Here is a 21,211-nt window from a genome sequence, read left to right as displayed (position 1 = left end):
CTTTCTCTCTCTCCCGCTGGGTACAGTCGACGCGTCTGCACGGCCCGCGGGCATTGATAAATTGGGTACAAGCTAAGCGAGCACTTCAAGATTCTCTCGCTCTGCCTCTCTCTCTCTCTCTTTGTCTCTGCTGCAGACACACACACACACACACACACACACACACACACAAACACACAAACACACTCTATCTCTCTCTGTCAGCGTCGAGGCCACATTCGGTTCAATGCAATTTGCAATTGCAGCGCGCTGAGCCCCAAGAGAGAAGCACACGGCCACATGATGCACATTGGATGCACAAGAAGTAACCAACAAAAAGAAGAAAAAGAAGAAGACAACGACGACAACGATGATGATGATGTTGATGATGAGAAGAAGAAGCTACTGCAGCCGCTGCCGCTGTTGCAATTGTATTTAGCAACTCTGGCAATGGGGCTAGCGAGACAGAGACTAAAAGGCTGCAAAGTCGCAGTCTGCCCCAGAGCTGAGCAAACAGTTCAAGGACCAGGCAACCAGGTACAGAGAGGCCACAAAAACAGGCCGACTCTGTGGCTGAGGCTGTGGCAGAGGCCAAAGGCAGGCCCATAGTAAACCGGCTGCGAGCGAAGATTTGAGCTCAGAAACTGAGACATTGAGCATATTGTAGAGGACGCACGCGCATCAATACTCACACACACACACACACACACACACACACACGCACACACACAATGCATATTTCATAAAGACATAAAAAGCACTGCAGATGCTGCAACTGCAACTGCAACAGACAACAACAACAGGAGCAGCAGCTACGTGCAACAAAAAGCTGCAACTTCAAGTTCAGCTTTAGCTTTAGTTTTGAATCTAGAGTTCAGCAGCAGTTCCAGTGGCCCCCGTTGATTGCCGAGTTGCATCCTCTGGCCAAACAACACTTAGTTGTAGTTTTTGTTGTTATTGTTGCTGTTGTTGTTGTTATTGCTAGTATTGTTGTTGGTAACTGGCAGAAGTTGTTACATTGTCAGACAACGGAAATTGCGCACATAAAATGCCAAGTCACAGTCAAAGTCAGACTCGAATCGCATCGCATCCAATCGCATCGAATCGAATCGAATCGAATCGCATCGAATCGAATCGATAGTCGGGAACACACTTTGCGCCAAGTCATTTTTGTGCTGGGAAACCTTTAAAAGCCAGCGACCAACGTCTTGATTCCGTATGCAATTGGCAAAATGCTTTTATCTATTGATTCGTTTCAAGTAATTTCCTGTGCGCAGTTGACTTTAAATACAAACGAAAGTGGTTGAGGATGTGGATATAGATGAGGATGAGGATATGATGGGGCTGTCGATGAGATCAACTGCGTTGCCTGGGTAGATTTAGCTGATTGCGGATGGTCGTCAAGGAACTTCTAATGTTTACGCGCTTAATGCGAGTCAAATGGTTTCTTATTTTTAAACAGTTGATGCCCATTGGAAATGAAAGGGGTATATCGGTTTTTAGTATATGTATTACGATTCAGCATCAACAGCCGTGTCAATCTAGACAAGTATTTTCCGGTTGACGAGTTTTCATGAAACCAATAAATATCAATATCAAAGTCCTGTTATTTGAGCTTGAGATATCAAAGTCGGGACTTAAGCTATCGTATAGTATAAACAGCTCCAGATGTTATCATATTCTGAGAAATACTCTTAATCCTTGGTATGTACACATAGTTTGATGCCATATTATATACCTGTAAATTTCATAGACATCGAACAATTAACAGCGAAGTTATCCAAGAACGCACTTAACAAATTGCAAAGTTCAGGTAAGAAAGTCTCTGTGAGTACAAAGGAAAATTCGTTGGCTTTAAGCTGAATATCTCCAAGGCGAACATCATTAACTAGATTATTTTTTCTGCATTGCAGATCTTTTGAATACTAGTTCCATTTGGCAATACGAACCGACTTCATTGAACTAATTCAATTGAGTTTGCTGTGGCACGTCCTTGACAGAGGTTTATTTTCGCATAATTTTAACAATTATAACGCCTGTTTTCAATTTCTCAAGGTTAACGAGTTTTTAATTACGGACTGGACAGTGAAATTGGTTCTGTGAACAAGACACCTGTGTTGGTCGCCAACGTAGCCTGAGTCATGTCTTTATACTAAGAGAGAATTTCTCTGAACCAGCTCCCTTTGGCAGTTAACCCTTATTTGTTTACTTTTGCAAGAAGTGCTGCTTTCAATTTGTTTAATCTGATCAATTACTCTCATCTTTATGAAGATTGAAGCACACATAAAATTTGCCGTTTCCCTTTTTTTTTTCCAAGGCATGCAAATTTTTGGGCTCCTGCAAAATGTGGATTGACCCCAAGCCTAACCCCAGGTGGTATGTCTCGATTTCATTTCCTTTCATTTCTTTTTTTTTTTTTGTTATTTTCCCTTTTGCCACTTCACTTTCGACAATATCGATCGATGTTTCACTGGCGGGCAGGGCCAACATTTTCCGACAACAAATGTGGTTCTTGTTGTTGGGCCCGTTCTCGTTGTCAGCCGGGAGAAACAGCAGTTAACAGTTAACAATTAACAGTAGCAACCGCTACTGTAGTGCTTTTTATTGTCGTCGTTGTTGTTGTTATTGTTGTTGTTGTGCTCTCGAGTGTTATCCTCTAACGCATTTGCGTTCGCTGGTATCTATGCCCCCCGTCTCTCTTCAGCTAACCACCTGACGTTTTCTCTGTATCTCTGTTTGTTAAGTTCATGTGCTTGTCGGCAGGTTTTCCGCTGGTGTTACTGTGTTTCCTCTACTCACGGTAAGGGTATTACGATTTAGTCACACAAAATGCAACACAGTAAGGGTGAGCTCTTCAGTGCGCTATGTATAGAGATATTCTTGAGCGGCAATCAGCAAACCAATTTATAACTTATTTTTATAAAGTTGTCTTCAGCTATTCAGCTATTCATATAGATGTATATAGATATACACATATGTAAGTAAGATATTCTTGAGCGGACATCAACAAACTGAATCAGTCCGTTTCAATAACAATTATTTGCTAATAGTTCAGATTAAAATTGTCATAAGTTCGTCTTATTTCCGGATTAAATCATCAGTCATATGCAGATAGCGCTCGAAGGTTGAGTTCTTCCATAAAAAAAAAGTAACCTTGGTTTATCTAGAAAACTAGAAAAGGACTAGTTAGCGCGCCATATCATAGACTTATGTATCTCATCTCACCATCGAGCTTGGGTTTTTTGTTTTGTGATAAGCTCAAGCCTCAAGGAACAATCGCAAATTTGGCTAAGATCACAGTTAGTATGCTTTGTAGATCGTACAGCTGTATGCAGGAGTATTAAATCTGCGGTTAGTCGAACATAAATGCCATTTAGGTGCTGTTTAGCTACGCTTACAGCTGTTAGTAAGTGTATGTAATCTGCGGCTATGCGAAAATGAAGGTTCCTTTTCACTTTTGTTTCATTATTCACATATGACGGTCTCACGCTTTATCCACTTGTGGCCAGCCATACGGGCTGCACACGAGTCTCCCCACCACCCACAGAACTGCCCGCCAGCCGACCGAGCTGCTGATAGCCCAACGTTGGATTCAGATGGCGGGCGCTCTCACTGACAATTGTCAGATAATCACAGCGCTCAAGTTGATAATAGCGACGTTGATGAGTTTAAGCCACAGCAAAAGGTGAAACAAGGAAAAGGTGAGGGTGAGAAGGAGAGGGAGAGGGAGATAGCGAGAACGGGGAAGGCAAAAGAGAGCTTACAAAGGGTATGGAGGTCGGTTTGCGTTGAGCTCCGCCACCGCTGCATTTCCTTTAGACTCTTCCGGCCTAGCGTGAAATGTAATCACGTTGACAAAAGCCTCCACATGACTTGATTTGACTTGACTTGATCCAGCGCCCGGATACCGGTGCGTGTCCGCCCAGTGACGCTCAAGTCTCGGATTGCAGGCCATTGTTGCCCCGCCTACTTCTCCGGCTCCTTTGGGCCATGCTCGTGCCAAGTCGTGATGCGTTCACTTTTATTTATTTTTGCAATATTCTTTGTTTGGGCAGCTGATAAGCTAGCTGATTGCGTTGGCTTGTCCCATTTGTGTATTTGTGTATTTGGTCATGTATATCACTTGACGCCTTTGCCTCAGCTCCTTGTGTCCCTCCGTTCAGGAGGCGTCACAACAGGAAGCTGTGTAGCCGGCTCTTATGTAATGATTCTATCTGGAAACAGGTTTCACTGCAGCCACAATAGGATTCCCATGTAGCTTGACACGTTCCGTGTGAGGCATCCACACAGGCACTTGTCCAACTTAGCACAATGCGTCAGTACACAGAACAGTCAAGTTAAGGGTTCTCTTCCTCTTTATACGTTGCCCAGACTGGACGAAATTTGTACAGACGCTTCCCTTCAAGTCGCAGGCGAGCACAAAGACGGAAGTTTTGCAAAACTTTACTTCCAAGTGGGGTGGGAGAAAACGGGGTTCAAAGTTTGTATGAAAAACGCCAGCAACATGTTTGAGCGTCGCACTAACAAGGGGGAGGTAGCCGGTTCAAATTCAACAGCAAATTTTATATTGACTTATTTTATTTGTTACCATTCGCAAATAATGACACAAACAATTTCAGTTATGCTTTGCACATATTCACAATCATGTGTGCAAGTCCCAAAAGATTACAAAAAAAAAAAATAAATCCTTAAGAATTGAATCTCTGGTTGAAGGCTTTGCAGATTTCGTTTCTAGGAAATTCGAATTTCTCAGGAATTCAAATTCCGAGCAAATATTGTATGCACAGAAAACTACATAACTTTCGCGAAATTCCGATTCAAGGAAAATGCAAAAGATTAAATAATCTTTAAGCTATTGTAAGTAGAAATATTATACACTTTACTATTCATATATTTAATGATAATAATTGTGTGTGTCGTAAGAGCTTCGCATATTCAATGCAATGATAACACTTTTGATGGCAAGAAATTTACACCAGAATTTTGTGTAATTCGAGTAAATAAAATTGTGCTTTAACTCTTCTTTAAGAGCTAGTTAGTTGCTCTTCCTAATAGCTTATATTAACGTATTTTTCTATTTTCTAATTGTTTCTTATTCGTTTGCTTTCTTGCGTCTTTGGCGATAAGGTAAAATTCTAATGAAATGACAAACTTTGGTTAACTAGCCGCTCGAACGGAACTGCGGCAAGTGGAAGACATGACAACTGATTGGAAAGGCAATCGAGCTAGTCTACAGAACAGACACACACACACACACACAGACATGTATATATATGAACCAGTCAACTGACGATCGCCGGAAATGTGCCAACAGCAGCAACAATAACTACTTACAGTATGTCAAGAAAATGTTTTGACAAAGCGAAAAATTCATATTTTCAAGATTAAGGTGCACTTTAAACAACATTCTTTTAATGTTTTTATGTATTTTATATTTTATATTGAGATATTATTTTTCTAAGAACTAGTTTAAAAAAATACATATTGAGATAGACTACTCCAAACAATTTTTAAAAATCAAAATCAAAAACAATCCATTTTTAATGGTGTCAAGAAATTGTTTTGACAACCACTGTCATCGATTTCGCAATTCGCTTTTGATGCGATCCCGTTAGAATTCAGTTTTCATATTTTGCCTCTTACTTTGCCTATGAATTCTGTTAGCATTTTCTGAAGAAATTTTGAGCGCGTGTTGAACTTTGTGGACACACAAAAATGCCAGGGAAGCGAACATCTTTTGATATTGCCCAATTGGTTTACTATAACCACCAGATCGGCAAAACAGTGATAGAGTTATCCGAGATGTTTTCGTTGTCCAGACAAACAATATATAAAATCTTGGACCGCGCAAAAAATGAAAATAGACTAGACACAAAGGTCTCAAGTGGGCGTCCGCGAAAACTATCTGATCGAGATGAGCGGAAAATATTGAGAAAAGTGGAAAAAAATCCAAAAATGTCTATCAGGAACATTTCACGGGATCTTGAGCAAGAAAGTGGTATCAATGTTTCCCATGAAACAATAAGAAAGATCCTGAATTCCAATGCCTATACATCGCGGGTTGCACGTAAGTAGCCCCTGCTTTCAAATATTAATATTGAGAAGCGGCTTTCATTCGCGCAAATGCACTTGGGGAAGCCAGAAGGGTATTGGGATGACGTCATATTCTGTGACGAAACTAAAATTATGCTTTTTTATAATGATGGACCATCCAGAGTCTGGCGGAAGCCTTTAAAGGCATTGGAAGCCCGAAACATTATACCGACGGTAAAGTTTGGAAAACTTTCCGTGATGGTATGGGGCTGTATATCAAGCAAAGGCGTTGGTGACTTGACTTTTATTGAAAACACTATGGATGCTGCCAAATATTTGGAAATATTAAAGACTTATTTAATAAGTAGCGCTCATAAATGTGGGTTTTTTGATGGCAACAGACCAAATTTCAAATTTTACCAAGACAATGACCCCAAGCATAAGGCTCATATAGTAAAGATGTGGTTGCTATACAACTGTAAAAAAGTATTGGACACTCCTCCACAGAGCCCTGACATAAATCATATTGAAAATGTTTGGTCCTTTTTAAAGAAAAAAGTGGCAAAATGGAGTCCGAAATCTCGCGACGAATTGAAAGCTGCTATTCTTGAAGAATGGATAAAGATTCCTGAAACTTATAATATGGATAACCTAGTTAAGTCTATGAACCGGAGATTACAGGCTGTATGTGCTGCCAAAGGCCGTCATACAAAGTATTAGCGTCTTGTTTTTACTTATTTTCATGAATATTATAGGTCTAAAAACGTTTTGTCAAAACAATTTCTTGACACTATTAAAAATGGATACTTCTTAATTTTGATTTTTAAAAAATGTTTGGAGTAATGGATCTCAATATGTTTTTTTTTTTTAAATAGTTCTAAGAAAACTAATATATCGATATAAAATATGTAAAAAATAAAGCATTAAAAGTATGTAGTTTAAATTGCATATTAATCTTGAAAATATGAATTTTTCGCTTTGTCAAAACATTTTCTTGACATACTGTACATGAATACCAGCAAAAAAACAAAAAAAAATATAAATTAAAAAAAACACGCATGCTCTTGTCTGACTGCGAAATACCCTGTGTTTTGTCCTCCCCTTAGGTCCATACAATGGAAACTCTATTCTTAAATAAATGTATTCCTTATAGTCCAATCAATAGCTATAATTTTAAATTTTAGGGAGAACTAGTGAAGCATCTTTAGCTCTTGCGATCTTTAGGATATGCTTACAAAGCCTTTTTACTAAATCGATATTTATCGATATTATGTAGAAGGGGAGCTATCGAAGAAGAAGATAAGCTCGGGCAAATATACATACGTATATATCACAATTCAAGTCTCTATCTTTATCTTGAAATATTTTAGATTGGTTTCTCTAGCTTTTCTGATCTCTAAGAATGCTTAATGCCTGTTAATAAATCGATAATTATCGATACTATGGATATAGAAGGGAAGGTATCGAAAAAGAAAATAAGCTCGTTCTGCATATAATTCAAGCGAATATCAAATGTACAATTCAACTCTCTATCTGACCGACAGACGAACTAGATGGAGTCAGCTCGTTTCCCTATACAAGAATATAGACAAGGTCGAAGATTCTGCACTTTTCCGTGACATACATTTGCCCAAAACCATTGTACCCTTTACTTTGCCCAGTTTCACTGAGTACATGGCATTAGGTTATACAAAATATTTTTTTTTTTCGCATTATATCAAAATTCTTTTTATCGGCGCCGAAGCCCTGTTGTATATTAGCCAAAGTATGTGTACAATTGTTTGTGCTGGTGTGGAATAAAAGCGCATGTGAGGTTATGTCATCATACCTTTATCGTGATATTCAGTCATGCAACAAAAAGCAAACAGCGCGAACACAAACAGAAATAGAAACAGCAGCAGCAACAACAATAACAACAACAATAGCAGCAGCAGCAGCAACAGCAACAGCAGCAACAGCAACAGCAGCAGTAAAATATTGTTAGTTGTAGTACTTAAATTATAGAACGTTGTAAATTTCACGCTATTCACTGACAGTTGACAAATGGCCAGCAAATGCAACAATAACAACAATAATAAAGTTGTGAGTAATGCACAACTGGATTGGTAAATGGTTCCAATTGCAGCCGCCAGAGGGCGACAGGTCACTGTTTGGTGTTTCGATGAGCTCGAGAAGCTGCTTGCTTCGTTTCAGACTAGAGCTGAGCGCGTTGCGTGCTTTTTCGTGACACGCACGACTTGGCACGAAAAAGAAACTAACTTATTTTCGAGTGTTTTTTTTTTTTTTTGCATTGGCAAAACAACAAAAACTGAAGAGCATTTTAAGATCCAAAAATAAAATGCAAAATAACATTTGAGAGTTTGGCCAAATGCTGCTCATTTTAAATGATTGTAACGTTCAATTAGTCTTTCCCACCGCCGGATTGATAATCATTAAATAAACAATTATTTTAATAAAATAACGTCGCAGTATCTTAATGAGCGCATTTTTATGAAAATTAATCTATGAAAAAAATGTGAAAATATATTTAACCGCAGTATGCAATTATTGGCTACGCATTACCTATTAATTAAACACATAATTAATAACAAATGAAGCAAAGAATCTATAATTAAAGCAAAATACTGTTAAAAGATTCGCGAGTTTCGTGTTCAATATTTAAACGTGCGTGTTGCGTGTGGAGGCAAGGATTTAATGGATGACCTTTCCAAGGATCTAGACGATAAATCATTTGAGACGTGTTTCACACTTTTCGCAGAATCCAGGTTTTCTCGCTGGAAAATGCGATTCAAAGATTTTCTGGCTTTAGTTTTGAGTTATATCCGATTTGCATCAAACTTATTTTCAAAACTCTACGCAAGAACATAATGAATACGTGTTTTAAGCGATTTAGATAATTTCACCCGCAACAGTGATAAATGGGGGGAATGAACGTTGTATGAACGTTTTTTGTTTACCGTCCGATCGGGGTCACGGGCAAGGCCGGGCTATACTCGCTAATATATATATGTATATATATATATATATATATATATGTGCTTTTGTAACAATTTACGGCAAGCTCTTGTTCCCATTACTTCCTTTTCAGATATATATATATATATATATGTTCTCTGAAGTTGTACAAAAACAATGTTGATGTTGGGGATAAGATATACAAATCGATTTACAATACATCTATTTCTTTTGTTGGCCATATTTCATTGAAAATAGGGTATACGACGGGTTGGTATGCAGCAAAGGTCAGTTACACATAACACATAATGAGCAAAGAATTACAATTATTGCCACAGTGGGCCGTTCGTAGCTGGCTAATACTTAATAATAACGGCATCAACTGTCAGCTGGGAGGCGAACAACGGACACGGGCAACAACACATTCAGCAGCAGTAACAACAACCGTATAAACAATAACAACAAATGTACACAAATCACGATTGTAAGAAATCACCTTTTCGTTGTTGTTAGTGTTGTTGTTGTTATTGTTGTTGTTGTTACTGTTGCTACTGTTGTTTTGGTTCCAACCAACACGCAAGAAGCACAAATGAAGCAAAATAAAAACAAATCAGAGTAAACGCCTCACAAGTTGCAACCGGTAGATACCCTATAAAAAGCTCGGGTCTTTCATGTTTTATATGTGGCATTAATAAATTAATCTTCATAAATGCTAATTTTTATATGCTTCAATAGAATTAGAAGAATAGAATTTATCTAATTTATTTAAAATCGAACTCATTAAAGCTTTCTCCCTGATCTTTTATTGATCTATTTTAACTCTTAGATTGAATTATTTGCATTGAGTTTCTCTTATAAAGGGTTCTTGAGAAACATTACACAAATTACTCGACATTTAACATTACTTATCAATCAATACCTTTACATAAAACCCACTTGGGTTTATTTTTTTTTTTTAACTTTGTCGTAGCAAACTTTAGTGTACCCGTTCTGCGCGTTTAATGGGCACAGGGTATTATAAACGAAAACGAAAATCGACAAAGTAAAATTAACAATTACATAAAACCTTGGAGCTAGTCCATACTACATACTACACACAGCTTGGATTAACGGGCATGGGAACTGTCTTCGCCTTTTGATGGAATCAACGACGGATGACCCAAGCCGAACTGAGCCGAAGACCAACGGACGGACGATCGAACGAGCATACTTGCCTAGTTGCTTGATTAACCTTCTTTTCAATACCCTGGGCCAATTGAGAATGTCTAAAAGGGGTATACTGGTTTCGTGCATATGTATGTATGTAACAGGTAGAAGGAAGCATCTAGATCTAGCCATATCTCGTCGATATGGAAAACTGCAAAAACTAAAGACTACAAATTTAAAAAATATGTATATTCTTACACCCTGCGCCGAACGAGTTTATCATCATCCAAAATTATCTATAATATTTAGAGGAAGATAAAGCTACCGGCAGCTTGGCGCTGGATTTAGGGTATCTTCCAATCGGTCACATTTCGACTGGAGCACTCTTGTTTTTAATTACAATATTTTTGTTTTTGTGGCGCGGGTTCAAGGGAAACGAATACGCTGGCAATTGCTGCAGTCAATGCGACAACCGACAACAACAACAACAGCCAGCACCAGAACGGGATGAAAATTGCATCGACATCGAAAGGAACACTGACTTCCCAGCAGAACTGAGGTGCATGAAGAATATACAGGTATGTGCACACCTATTTGCTCGTTTGTTCTCCAAGAACGTGTCGTCTTGGGGTATTCGATGTTGCTTTTTAATTCGTTTGGGTTTACATTTCGGATTCCTAATTACGAGATGAGTATGCAAAAGCATGAAAAGAGAAGGGACGTTTTCAGGCCATTGTTATTTATGACTTTCAGCTGAGTTCGTCGGCTTGTTCTCTGAGTCATGGAACGCTAAGATACTATTTTTTTTTTTTTTTTCATTATAAAAGTTTAAGTTTGGATTTAACTATTCTTGTTTCCGTTACAAACTAAATGTAAATATAAATATGGTTATGAGACTTTTTTATATTATCTTCAAAGATATTTAACATTTTTCGTAATTATGTAAACTTTTTAAAAAAAAATATATATATATATAAATGACTTAATTTCTTTTCCGCTCGATCGCAGTCAACAATTTATTTACTGCATTTTTATACTAAAAATGTTCGTTATGAACGTCAAAAATGATTCATAATATTTTATAGCCTTAAAATGTTAAGTAACCTCCTTTATTACTTGATTTCCCACTAAAACTTGCGGCGTATTATGCATGTATTATTTCTAGCAGCAAAATTTAAATGCTTCATTTTTCTGCTATTTAGCCTTGGCTAGGACGCACAATACGGGTACGCGGGGAACATATTGGGGCTCATTTCGAAGATCTACGTACAAAGAGGAAGAGAGATAAAAAGAGAGAGAGAGAGAGCAGAAGGTCGCAAAGGCAAATTTGCATATGCCCTTGCTAACAGGAATTGTGAATTTGAGCTTGAGCTGAGCACAAAAGATCGTCAGAGCGAGGCAAAAGCTTTAAAATGCCAGAGAGGAACGATGGGAAAAAAGCAGGAAGACAACTTTCGCTGTTTATGTACAACTGTAGCTGTGTGTATGTGTGTGTGTGTGTGTGTGTGTACGTAAAAGATACCAACAGCAGCAACAGCAACAAGAATCATGTTGAAGTAACTCAAAATGCAACAAAAAGGGGAGTGGGAGAGTCAAGTGAAGTGAAGTGGAGTACATAAGTAATTCGTTTTCGTTTCTTCTGGTTGTTTATGTTTTAAAAAGTGCACAAATAAACAAAAGATCAAAATAAATTCAAAAACAGACTTATACTAAATGTAAAACAATAGGGCTAGGCGCTAGTGGGCAGTGTGCGACTGGCAGGATACCCTGTACTCTCATACACATACATACGTCCCCCACTAAGAGGCATTTAAAAGCCGCTAACTAGATCAAGATTAGCGCTATACGAAGTCTTGGCCAGCAGAAGCTAGTGAAAATTCACACTCACATGAACAGTGAGCAAGTGAGCAAGAGAGCGAGAGGGAGAGGGAGAGAATGAGCTGCACAGTAATTTTTGGTAGCGCTTCCTCTTCCTCATGGGGCGCACACGCATAAAAAACACACACGCACACATCCTAAACAAAAGAAGAGAATGTGAACGAAATGGAGATGATGATGCTGATGATGATGATGGGTATGATGATTATTACGCTGAGATTCTTTGCTCCTACGTCGTCGCAGCAGCAGTTGGTGCTTCTTCTTCTTATTCTTTGGTAACTATATATTTTGCTTGAACTTATTCTTTTTCAATGAAAAAGACAAAAAAAAAAAAAACATCAACAAAATATAAAAAATAAAACGAACCAAAAAATAAAGCGAGTTTAGGTGCGTCTTCTCAATATGCAAACTTTGCAGAAGTTTGACATTTCATTTCTTTCACGTTGCAGCATTTGTTGTTGTTATTCTGTTTGTTGTTGTTATTGCTGCGGTGACACTGGCGTCGGCATCAATGGCTGCGGCGACGACGACGATGAAGGCGGCCACACGAGCATTAATTGGCGGCGTCGCCTCCAACACTTTGGCAAAATTGTGGGGAAATGCTGCTGTTGTTGCTGGCTACTGCTGTTTCCCCTAACCACCCCAAACAACCATCACAATTTTTTCTTTACATATATTTAGACGCACTTTTTTTACTCGCCTTTTTTTGCTACAAAAGCAAATTTCACACACGCACAACTTCGATTACGATTCACGCGGGCCACATGCAGCACACTTGTTGTAATTGATTCATTCGTTTTGTGTTATCACGAATGTGTGTATGTTTAAGCACAGTTAACTTATTTGTTTGCATGTGCAGTGTATAATACGAGCGTAAAAAAAAATAACAAATTATGATTCTTTTTTTGTCCGAAATTGCATCCGCTTGGTGAGCGAGCGCTTGAACGTATGAGTTAGAGATGGCTACAAATATCGATAGGGCGACGAAGTCGATACATATTTTCTAGCGATATGTGAATTCACATCGATATTTATTTCGAGATGAGCGCAAATGCAATTAATCGCAACTGAAATTAATCGGCAGCATTTTAAACAATTAGGAGCATAACAAAATTAAATGAAAGATTTATTACTTTGTTGCGGATGAAAATCTGCTAAATATAAAAAAATCGTGCTATTTAACATAAAAGCTTATTAATGTTTATGTATTTAATATAACAACATACACATTGAGGACATACATACAAATTGTTTATCAATCAAAAGTCACAACAAACTAAAAGATAATGTTTTAAAGGTTCGTTTATGTGAACGCTTTGATATCGCACAATGTCTTGCTATGATAATGTAAACATTCAAAAATATCACGATATTGTGTGTCGGTAATAAACGATACTATCGGTAACAGCGATATATGTTCGCAGGTCTCAACCACTAGCCAGACAGCGACAAACGAACAGTCCAAAAACGAAAAAATGAGAAATATTTGTTGAAAAAACTAAATAAGCCAATCGCAGTGTAAGGTAACTACTCAAGTGCACTATACTTGGCCCGGCTGCCAATGGTAACGTTGAGGTCAACGGCAAAAACCGCAGTTAGCCGTTTGGAAGATGTGCGCAGCGATTCATTGATGGTTGATATAAGCAAAGCAGGCTGCAAAACAGAGCCCAACAACAAATAGTAAACGGCGCAATCCCAACGAAGTTTGGCAGCAGCAACTGCAACCGGAGCAGCAGTATTGAATAGCAACAGCAGCAACAGCGAAGAGCCTTAGCAGCAGCAGGTGATGGCCGCCGCGTCGCCAGATGCACAGCTGGCTGCCAATGTGGACTTCAGCGAAATCACGCTCGGCGAGGTGAACGTTTGACCAATACTGGGTTAGCTCATATCGAATCTGATCTTTCTCTTCTTCCCCATAGAAAGTCGGCCATGGATCATACGGTGTTGTATGCAAGGCTATCTGGCGTAATCAGTTGGTGGCCGTCAAAGAATTCTTTGCCAGCGCCGAACAGAAGGACATTCAGAAGGAGGTCAAACAGCTGTCGCGTGTTAAGCACCCAAACATAATTGCATTGCACGGCACCTCCTCGGCTCAGCAGGCCACATATCTGATCATGGAGTATGCCGAGGGCGGTTCCTTGCACAATTTTCTGCATGGCAAAGTGAAGCCCGCCTACAGCTTGGCGCATGCCATGAGCTGGGCACGCCAATGTGCCGAGGTGATCTATATTCATTTTAAATGTGTAAAACTTGAGTTAAATGTGCATTATTATCATCAGGGTGTTGCCTACCTGCATGGAATGTCACCCAAGCCACTCATACATCGCGATCTTAAGCCGCTCAACTTGCTGCTGACCAACAAGGGTCGCAATTTGAAGATTTGTGACTTTGGCACTGTGGCTGACAAGTCCACCATGATGACAAACAATCGCGGCAGCGCTGCTTGGATGGCGCCCGAGGTGAGTTGAACCCCAGTTCAATCGCAGCAAATGCAGTAGCTGCAGCTGTTTCCTTGTTTGTATTTAAACCAAGAGCTTAGCTTAAGCTCTGATATATTAGTCATGTCTAGCGCTTCTATTTATAATTTCCTTAGATGTTCACGTAACAGTCCTTCTGGAAATTGAAAACAGAACTAAAATGCATGATTTATTGTTGTTTTTTTAAAATGTGGATCTCAGTAAAAAGTCACAATTTATGTACTGTCTGAACTGGGAACTTTAAGAGTAAAACGTGTCGACTGTTCGTAATACTTCTCTTCAACAGGTGTTTGAGGGCTCCAAGTACACGGAGAAGTGCGACATCTTTAGCTGGGCCATTGTGCTGTGGGAGGTGTTGTCACGCAAGCAGCCCTTCAAGGATATTGACAATGCCTATACCATACAGTGGAAGATATACAAGGGTGGGAAGCGCTTGCGCAAGTCGATAAGGCATCATATTAATTGTTATTTTTATTTTTACTGTTACAGGTGAGCGACCGCCACTGCTGGACAACTGTCCCAAGCACATTGAGCAACTAATGACAGCATGCTGGAAAACGGCGCCTGAGGATCGACCCTCAATGAACTATATTGTGGGTGTAATGAATGAGATTATCAAAGACTATGTTGGCGCCGATAAGCCGCTAGAATACGCGTTTGTCAACCAACAGGTGAACGCAATGAAAACTTACCTGAAATACAGTGACTCCAATGATTCATTACAGATTGTGACCAAAGAGAGTGACGGCACGGTAGCCGCTCAATATGATGGCCAAAGTTACAGCTCCAGTGATATGAGCCTGGCGTCTACACAGCTGACGCCCACCAATGTGCAAGGCACTACGACTGAGATTGCAACTGGCACTGGCAGTGGCACTAGCTCCAGTAACAACGAATATACCTCATCAGAAAGAACGCCCACAAATTCGGGCCAACTTGACAATAATGGGCTGTTCCATATGAGCAGCAGCAATCGCTGGGATGCCATACCCGAGGAGGAAAGCGGCGAGAGCCAAAATGATAGCTTTAATTTAACATCATCCGCAGAGGCATCAAAGCGTTTGGAAACCATACGCAACGGCATGATGCAAATGGCCAACAGGGTTATGGAGCAACTCACACTGGATGTTGAGCCGGTACGCCGCTTATATATGCCCATATGAAAATGTATAAATGTATTTATTTTTCGCTTTCTGCTTGCAGAATGGTTTTGATTCGCATCGCAGCGAGAACAGCCGCAGCAGTTCGCATGGTGAGTTCCTGATTGCAACTACTGTCATTGTTGCCGTCGTTGTCGTCCGATTGTCTGTGCGAGTGAATCAGATGCACATTAACACACTCTTTTGGATGAACACGATTGAGGCATGTAAATTGTTGTCGTTGTTGTTGCAAATAGCTTAGCGACTCGTCAGCTTTGCATTCAGTTCAGAGTCTCGCTTGCCATGTGGCAGCTGTTGGTCTGGGGTCGATAGCATGACGCACCACCACCACCACCACACCAATAATAACAGCAACAACAACAACAACAACAACACCCCATCACTTAATCTTTTGTAAACAATGCGTTTGCCATCTCGCTTTAACCGCAGTGTTTTCGTCCGTTTTAATTGCTCGATTTTTGTTTAATTAGTCGTTGCGTTGTTTTTATTATGCAAAAACACATTTTTGAAAACATTTTGCAATTGGCACTGTCTCAGGCGGCCAACGTTATAAATATGCGATGCGCTCATGCATTAGCAAAAATTGTCGACACCAAATGTTGCCACTGCAACAATGCGCTTGCCAATGAATACCCGCACTTAAGATAATACGAGTGATAATCATTGTTGCGAATGAATAGACTATTGACTACACTTTGCCTCTTGGCTGCGCTCTAAAAAGAAACACGCCAATTGAATTATTTACAAAGTGACACAAATTTCAAATGGGTCATTCTTTAAAGTTTTTGGATTATTATATAAAATGAAAAATATGCACTAATCATAGTATAAGGCATCATTGCATTCATAACTCAAGTTTGGGTACTACTTCCCAACGAATTGTTTATGCCCTGTTCCAGTTGAAAAAGGCTGCTTATGTGTTTTATTTTTTTAAATTTGATTTTCTGATAGAGATTATTGAAAATGAATTTGAAGCAGTTCGCACCAATATTTTACTTCGCCTTAGTTCATAAATTTTCACTAGACAGATTTGAATATTCCGATGTACGAATTTTCACACAGATCGTTGAAATTGAATTTGAGGATGGATTTATAAATTTATTAAATATTTTATATTTCTTAAATCCAATTGGAGTAAGATAAACCCATTATAGAAACAACTGTGTTTGTTGATATGTTGTATCTTTAATTGCTGAGTTCGTAACTAAAAAGCGTAAGCCTAACACCTGAACAACATAATATGCCCAACTCATGCAGGGTAACGCTCATAGTAGCACATTGCGCACAATTATCGTAGCATTGTGTGGATTGGCTAGCTAGCTGGCTGGCCGGCTGGCTGGCAATTTCGAGCAAATTTATAGCCATGAGATGCACCGTCACCACAGTCGCCCCTTTCGCCGCCAAAGAAGTGCCAACAAAATATGAATTCAAATTAAACAAAATCAAGAAAGAACGGCTCGCCGTAGTTGAAATACCCTTGTGCATGCTTGGCTGGCGGACTTACAGATATGTGAGAAGAATTACTGAGTTTGGTAAAAATATCTTGAAGAACAGTCAATTTTTCCATATCAAAACTGATCATTCGATTGATAAGCTTTATTTCATTGGGCCAAGTTTGGTTTGGAAACATAAAAGATCTTTTAACAAAAAGTTTATTTCTGAAAAGTCGCGGCAAAGGCAACTATCTAAATCACATATTGCAAGATATGGCATACATTTAGTATGCATATGTCAAGATATTCTGAAAAAACAAGAAAACGAAAACGTTCAGATAGCTGATAGAGACGGACACGGTTAAATCGACTTGGCGATCAAGACTATATGCACTTATAATGTCGTCTTCTAAGCATTACACATTCCCTGACAAAATTATAATACCCTCCGATAATAGCTTATGGCTGCGGCACACACAGATGACGAGGCTGACAGACTCGGGCGGCCAAATGCCTGCCCCACTGCCACAGCCTCCGCTGTTGCTCGCCCAGCCGCTCGCCCGCCCGCAATGGCCGTATTGACCAGTGAGTCATCTGGCTTTTATTTCGAATTTCGTACATATAGTGCACATCTATATATATACATATATAGAGACAGACATACATATATGCTTGGCTATATGGACACATGTATGTGAATATATACATATATACATACATATCAATTAAAGCTAGAAGAGCGAAAATTTCATTTTAATGGGCACGGGGACGGATATCACGAGCGAACGATCATTGAAGATGAATCTTTTTGGATTGTGGACTAGCTGGGTGCACACGAAACAGTCTTCGATCCTTATGGGTGTGGGTGTGTTTTTGTTGTTGTTGCAGTTGTTGTGCCAATTAAATGCATTGACAGCAGCGACCTAACTAGTCACTAGGTCACGCCCTGGGCGGTTGTGGAGGGGGAGGTGGAGGGGCCGTGTCGGAGCATCGTTGGCATTTATCGCAGCGGAGATTTCCCAACCGCATGCCAGTCGCATTATTCATCAAATGAACATCAGTTCGATATAAGGAGCCAGCACTTCTAGCTGATGATACATATGCACAGCATCTATATGTATAATGCTTGACTCTCCTGGCATACAGTGTGTGCTCATCAATTCGTAACGATTTGCCAGCTGCTCTTCCTCTTGCTCATTTTTCTGGGGCCGAACGAAGTCGAGCGGATACGGTTCTTCGACAGCGGCGGCCAACAGATCCCCATTCGGTCAGTCTATGTTTGGGCACCGTGCTGTCTTGAGTGCCGCAATGTTATTGCAATTTCAAGTAGCAGCAACAAAAACAACAGCAACCAAGTTCATTGAGATTGTTGTCATTGCCGGGCGTTTGACTAGCCACGCCCATACGCCTTGTGCCCCGGCCGTGGGTTAAATTTGTTACGAAAATCTGAAGCAAATGATGGAAATATGTGAACAACAAATTGTGCTGTGAAATTAGCAAGAAAAGCGCAAAAAGAAAAAACTTAACAACAACAAATAAACAATATAAGCAAGAGAAAGAGAGAGGGCGAGAAGAAAAACAGACGAACAGCGCGAAAATTCGTTAGAAAATGTTTTGCTTTCGATGTGTCTGTAGTTTATAGTTTGATTTTCCAATTTTACCAAGAAAAGCCAACCAACCCAGCACGTCTGTGTGGAAAATACGTCATCAGAAGAGACACGAACACAAACACACACACACACACACACACCTTACGCACCTACACACCTACACAGTGATCCATCCAAGAGAGAAAGAGGAAAAGCGGAAGAGAGAGTGAGAGCCAGAGATAGTGAGAGGGGGCGCAACACTTGCTCATCGCATGGCAGGATTGTTGCACTCTCCACAGAATCTTGGGTTCTTATTGTCTTGAGCCACATTTTCGGGTTATATAGCACCCACTTACTCACACTAACCCAAAAAAAAAAAAAAAAAAAAAAAAAAAAAAAAAAAACAAAATGATCGGACCGCGCACATAAGACTCTGTCAACATTATCATCCAAATCTGGAAACTATTCAGTGCAAATCGAAAGCAAACTCGCAACAATCAACATGTGCGACACGCGCGCCCTGATCACCACCAAGCAGACCAACGATCTGCACAGTTGCTGGATCATTTATAGTACGTAAATATGACCAACTATAGACGATTTAGCATACCGATTTATAATGATTTTAACGCTGCATCAGTCCCCTTATAAAGTATAAAAAGTCACCTTATTAAGCATAACTCATAAATAGCAAGTCGTAGATACGGCACCTTTGGTATGTAGACAGACTCTCTTATAGTATTCGAGGAAATTCCACAGTTTGGATACCCGCCACATGCTGCCGAATATTGGATCAAGTCCGTTTTAATAGGTAGAGCCTCACGGTACGGTATATTCATAAAAATCGGAGTTAAGTCTGCATTACGTGTATGTATAGAAGGCAGATGAAATGCTTAAAGCTGGATTCAGCTGCAGGGTAACTCCCAGTCGGTCACAGCCGACTAGTTCCATCTTTATTTTGTTGTTGTCATATCGGTTCTATATAAGTGCCTTGACATATTTTGCCGTTACAGCCAAAACTGATGGCCGGGAACGACTGACAGTGACGGATACGAAGCCGGCAGTCATGACCAGCAGCAGCAGCAGCAACAGCAATAACAGCAACAACACCACAGACCTCACTAATAACAATAATAACAACCAGAACAATAATTCTAATAACAACGAAATCTATTTGTCGAATGGACTGCTTAGCCACGCCCCTAACGCTAATGATCCAAACGATTGCGTCGATGCCGATTTGGATGTGGATGCAGATGCGGATGTAGATGCCGGCTGTGGTTGCACAGAGCAATCATTGGCCGAGATCTTGGATCCAGAACTGCAGCCAGAGCCACCCATACCGAACAATGTTGAATCGCAGGCAATCTATCGCGATCATCGCCACATGGCCAAGGAGTATCTGAGCGTGGACACGAACCTCTACTATGCGCAGGACTTTAAGGAGAAGCTGATACTGCAAATGGATCGCTTCGAGCGCGAACAAAAACAGGAGCTCTTGCGCAAAATCAAAGACAAGGTATGTAAAAAGAAAACCCAGCCAGTCACTCCCGACTTTGGCACTCTTGTTATATATTTTCTGAAACTAACTCGTTTTTTCTACACTCACCTGTACAGGAGGGGCTACAAAGCCTCTACAATAATCTGCAGCAGCAGTGGGAGAAGCTGCCAGCCGCACGCCAAGCAAACACTCATGTGCGCCAACAGCCAACGGGGGTCGGCAATAGCCAAGAGCTACAAGGTGGCATCGCCGGCGGCGACTCCGTGGAGAACGATGGTTGGGTCGTTATAGCCCCGCATCATAACACATAGCTCTCTCATGGTCGCTCTGGAATCTATGTGACCAATAGCTCTGTACTTCCATGTATTTGTTCAACTTTAAAAACTTAATTTTTAACTCTAATTATAGCAATAACTGTAACATGTAACTGTAACTGTAACTGTTCTTAAGTTAAGGCTCCTTTTATTTTAGACATAGCTCCTAGATCTGATCTATATATATATTAACGTATATATATATATTTTTTAGCGATGCCTAAGCGCTTAGTTTTAGCCGTGTTGCTTGTTTCACGTATATATGTATTTACTATGAGAGTAGTCTAGTGTTATGCATGTGCATATGTAAGTGACGATATATTATGATGTCCATATGTGTATGTGATGACAAACGCTTACCAAAAATATATAAAGCTTTGTCAATGGGTTGTATGTCCGCTCCTTGGCAAGTTCAATTAAAAGTAATCTGTTTTGTTTTCTTTATACGTGGGTATACCCCCAGCGATGCTGGATTTTCATAGCTTGTGTTTGATGAATTTTGATTGTTCAGCTTTTAATGTAATAATAAAGCAGATCGGAAGTATGCTAAAAAGCAAGCCCACCCATTTTCCACGCAGCGGCGTGAAAACTATAAACTCATTTCAAATGGATGCAACAAGTAATTGTCGATCTATTCTATTGTTCAGCTTTAAAGGGTAAAAGTTGAGCTGAAAGCAGCCCACCTATTTGCCGCCCAGCGACATTAGAAAAAATCGAATCTTGCGGAATACCAGAAAAGTATCAAA

General features: G+C 39.9%; 2 protein-coding genes across 2 annotated transcripts in view; one reads left to right on the top strand and one right to left on the bottom strand.

The window, feature by feature from the left end:
- Window positions 1–12,851, bottom strand: part of LOC115764256 (rho GTPase-activating protein 23-like) — a 30,948-nt gene extending 18,097 nt beyond the window's left edge. Inside the window, exon 1 of the mRNA XM_030707175.1 lies at window positions 12,679–12,851. The gene's annotated coding sequence lies outside the window, so the exon portion shown is untranslated. The remainder of the gene's footprint in view (window positions 1–12,678) is intronic.
- A 384-nt stretch (window positions 12,852–13,235) lies between these two features.
- LOC115764369 (mitogen-activated protein kinase kinase kinase 7) lies at window positions 13,236–20,872 on the top strand. Its single transcript, XM_030707330.1, has 9 exons — window positions 13,236–13,846; window positions 13,911–14,210; window positions 14,271–14,450; window positions 14,755–14,890; window positions 14,958–15,139; window positions 15,194–15,604; window positions 15,672–15,720; window positions 19,664–20,169; window positions 20,268–20,872. The coding sequence occupies exons 1-9, from the start codon at window positions 13,778–13,780 to the stop codon at window positions 20,460–20,462; spliced, it is 2,028 nt and encodes a 675-aa protein (XP_030563190.1). The 5' UTR covers window positions 13,236–13,777; the 3' UTR covers window positions 20,463–20,872.
- The last annotated feature ends 339 nt before the right edge of the window (window positions 20,873–21,211 follow it).

The sequence above is a fragment of the Drosophila novamexicana genome, unplaced genomic scaffold (genome assembly GCF_003285875.2).
Source record: "Drosophila novamexicana strain 15010-1031.04,08,12 unplaced genomic scaffold, DnovRS2.1 tig00000820-arrow-pilon, whole genome shotgun sequence".
Classification (NCBI taxonomy): domain Eukaryota; kingdom Metazoa; phylum Arthropoda; class Insecta; order Diptera; family Drosophilidae; genus Drosophila; species Drosophila novamexicana.
This window is presented reverse-complemented; position numbering and strand designations above follow the sequence as displayed.

What these genes read in the sequence shown, in the direction of transcription:
- LOC115764369 (XM_030707330.1), top strand. Translation starts at nt 13,778, where the DNA reads ATGGCCGCCGCGTCGCCAGATGCACAGCTGGCTGCCAATGTGGACTTC. An exon ending in GCGAAATCACGCTCGGCGAG is followed by an intron (nt 13,847 to 13,910) that starts GTGAACGTTTGA and finishes TCTTCCCCATAG; the next exon opens with AAAGTCGGCCATGGATCATA. An exon ending in TGCGCAAAATCAAAGACAAG is followed by an intron (nt 20,170 to 20,267) that starts GTATGTAAAAAG and finishes TCACCTGTACAG; the next exon opens with GAGGGGCTACAAAGCCTCTA.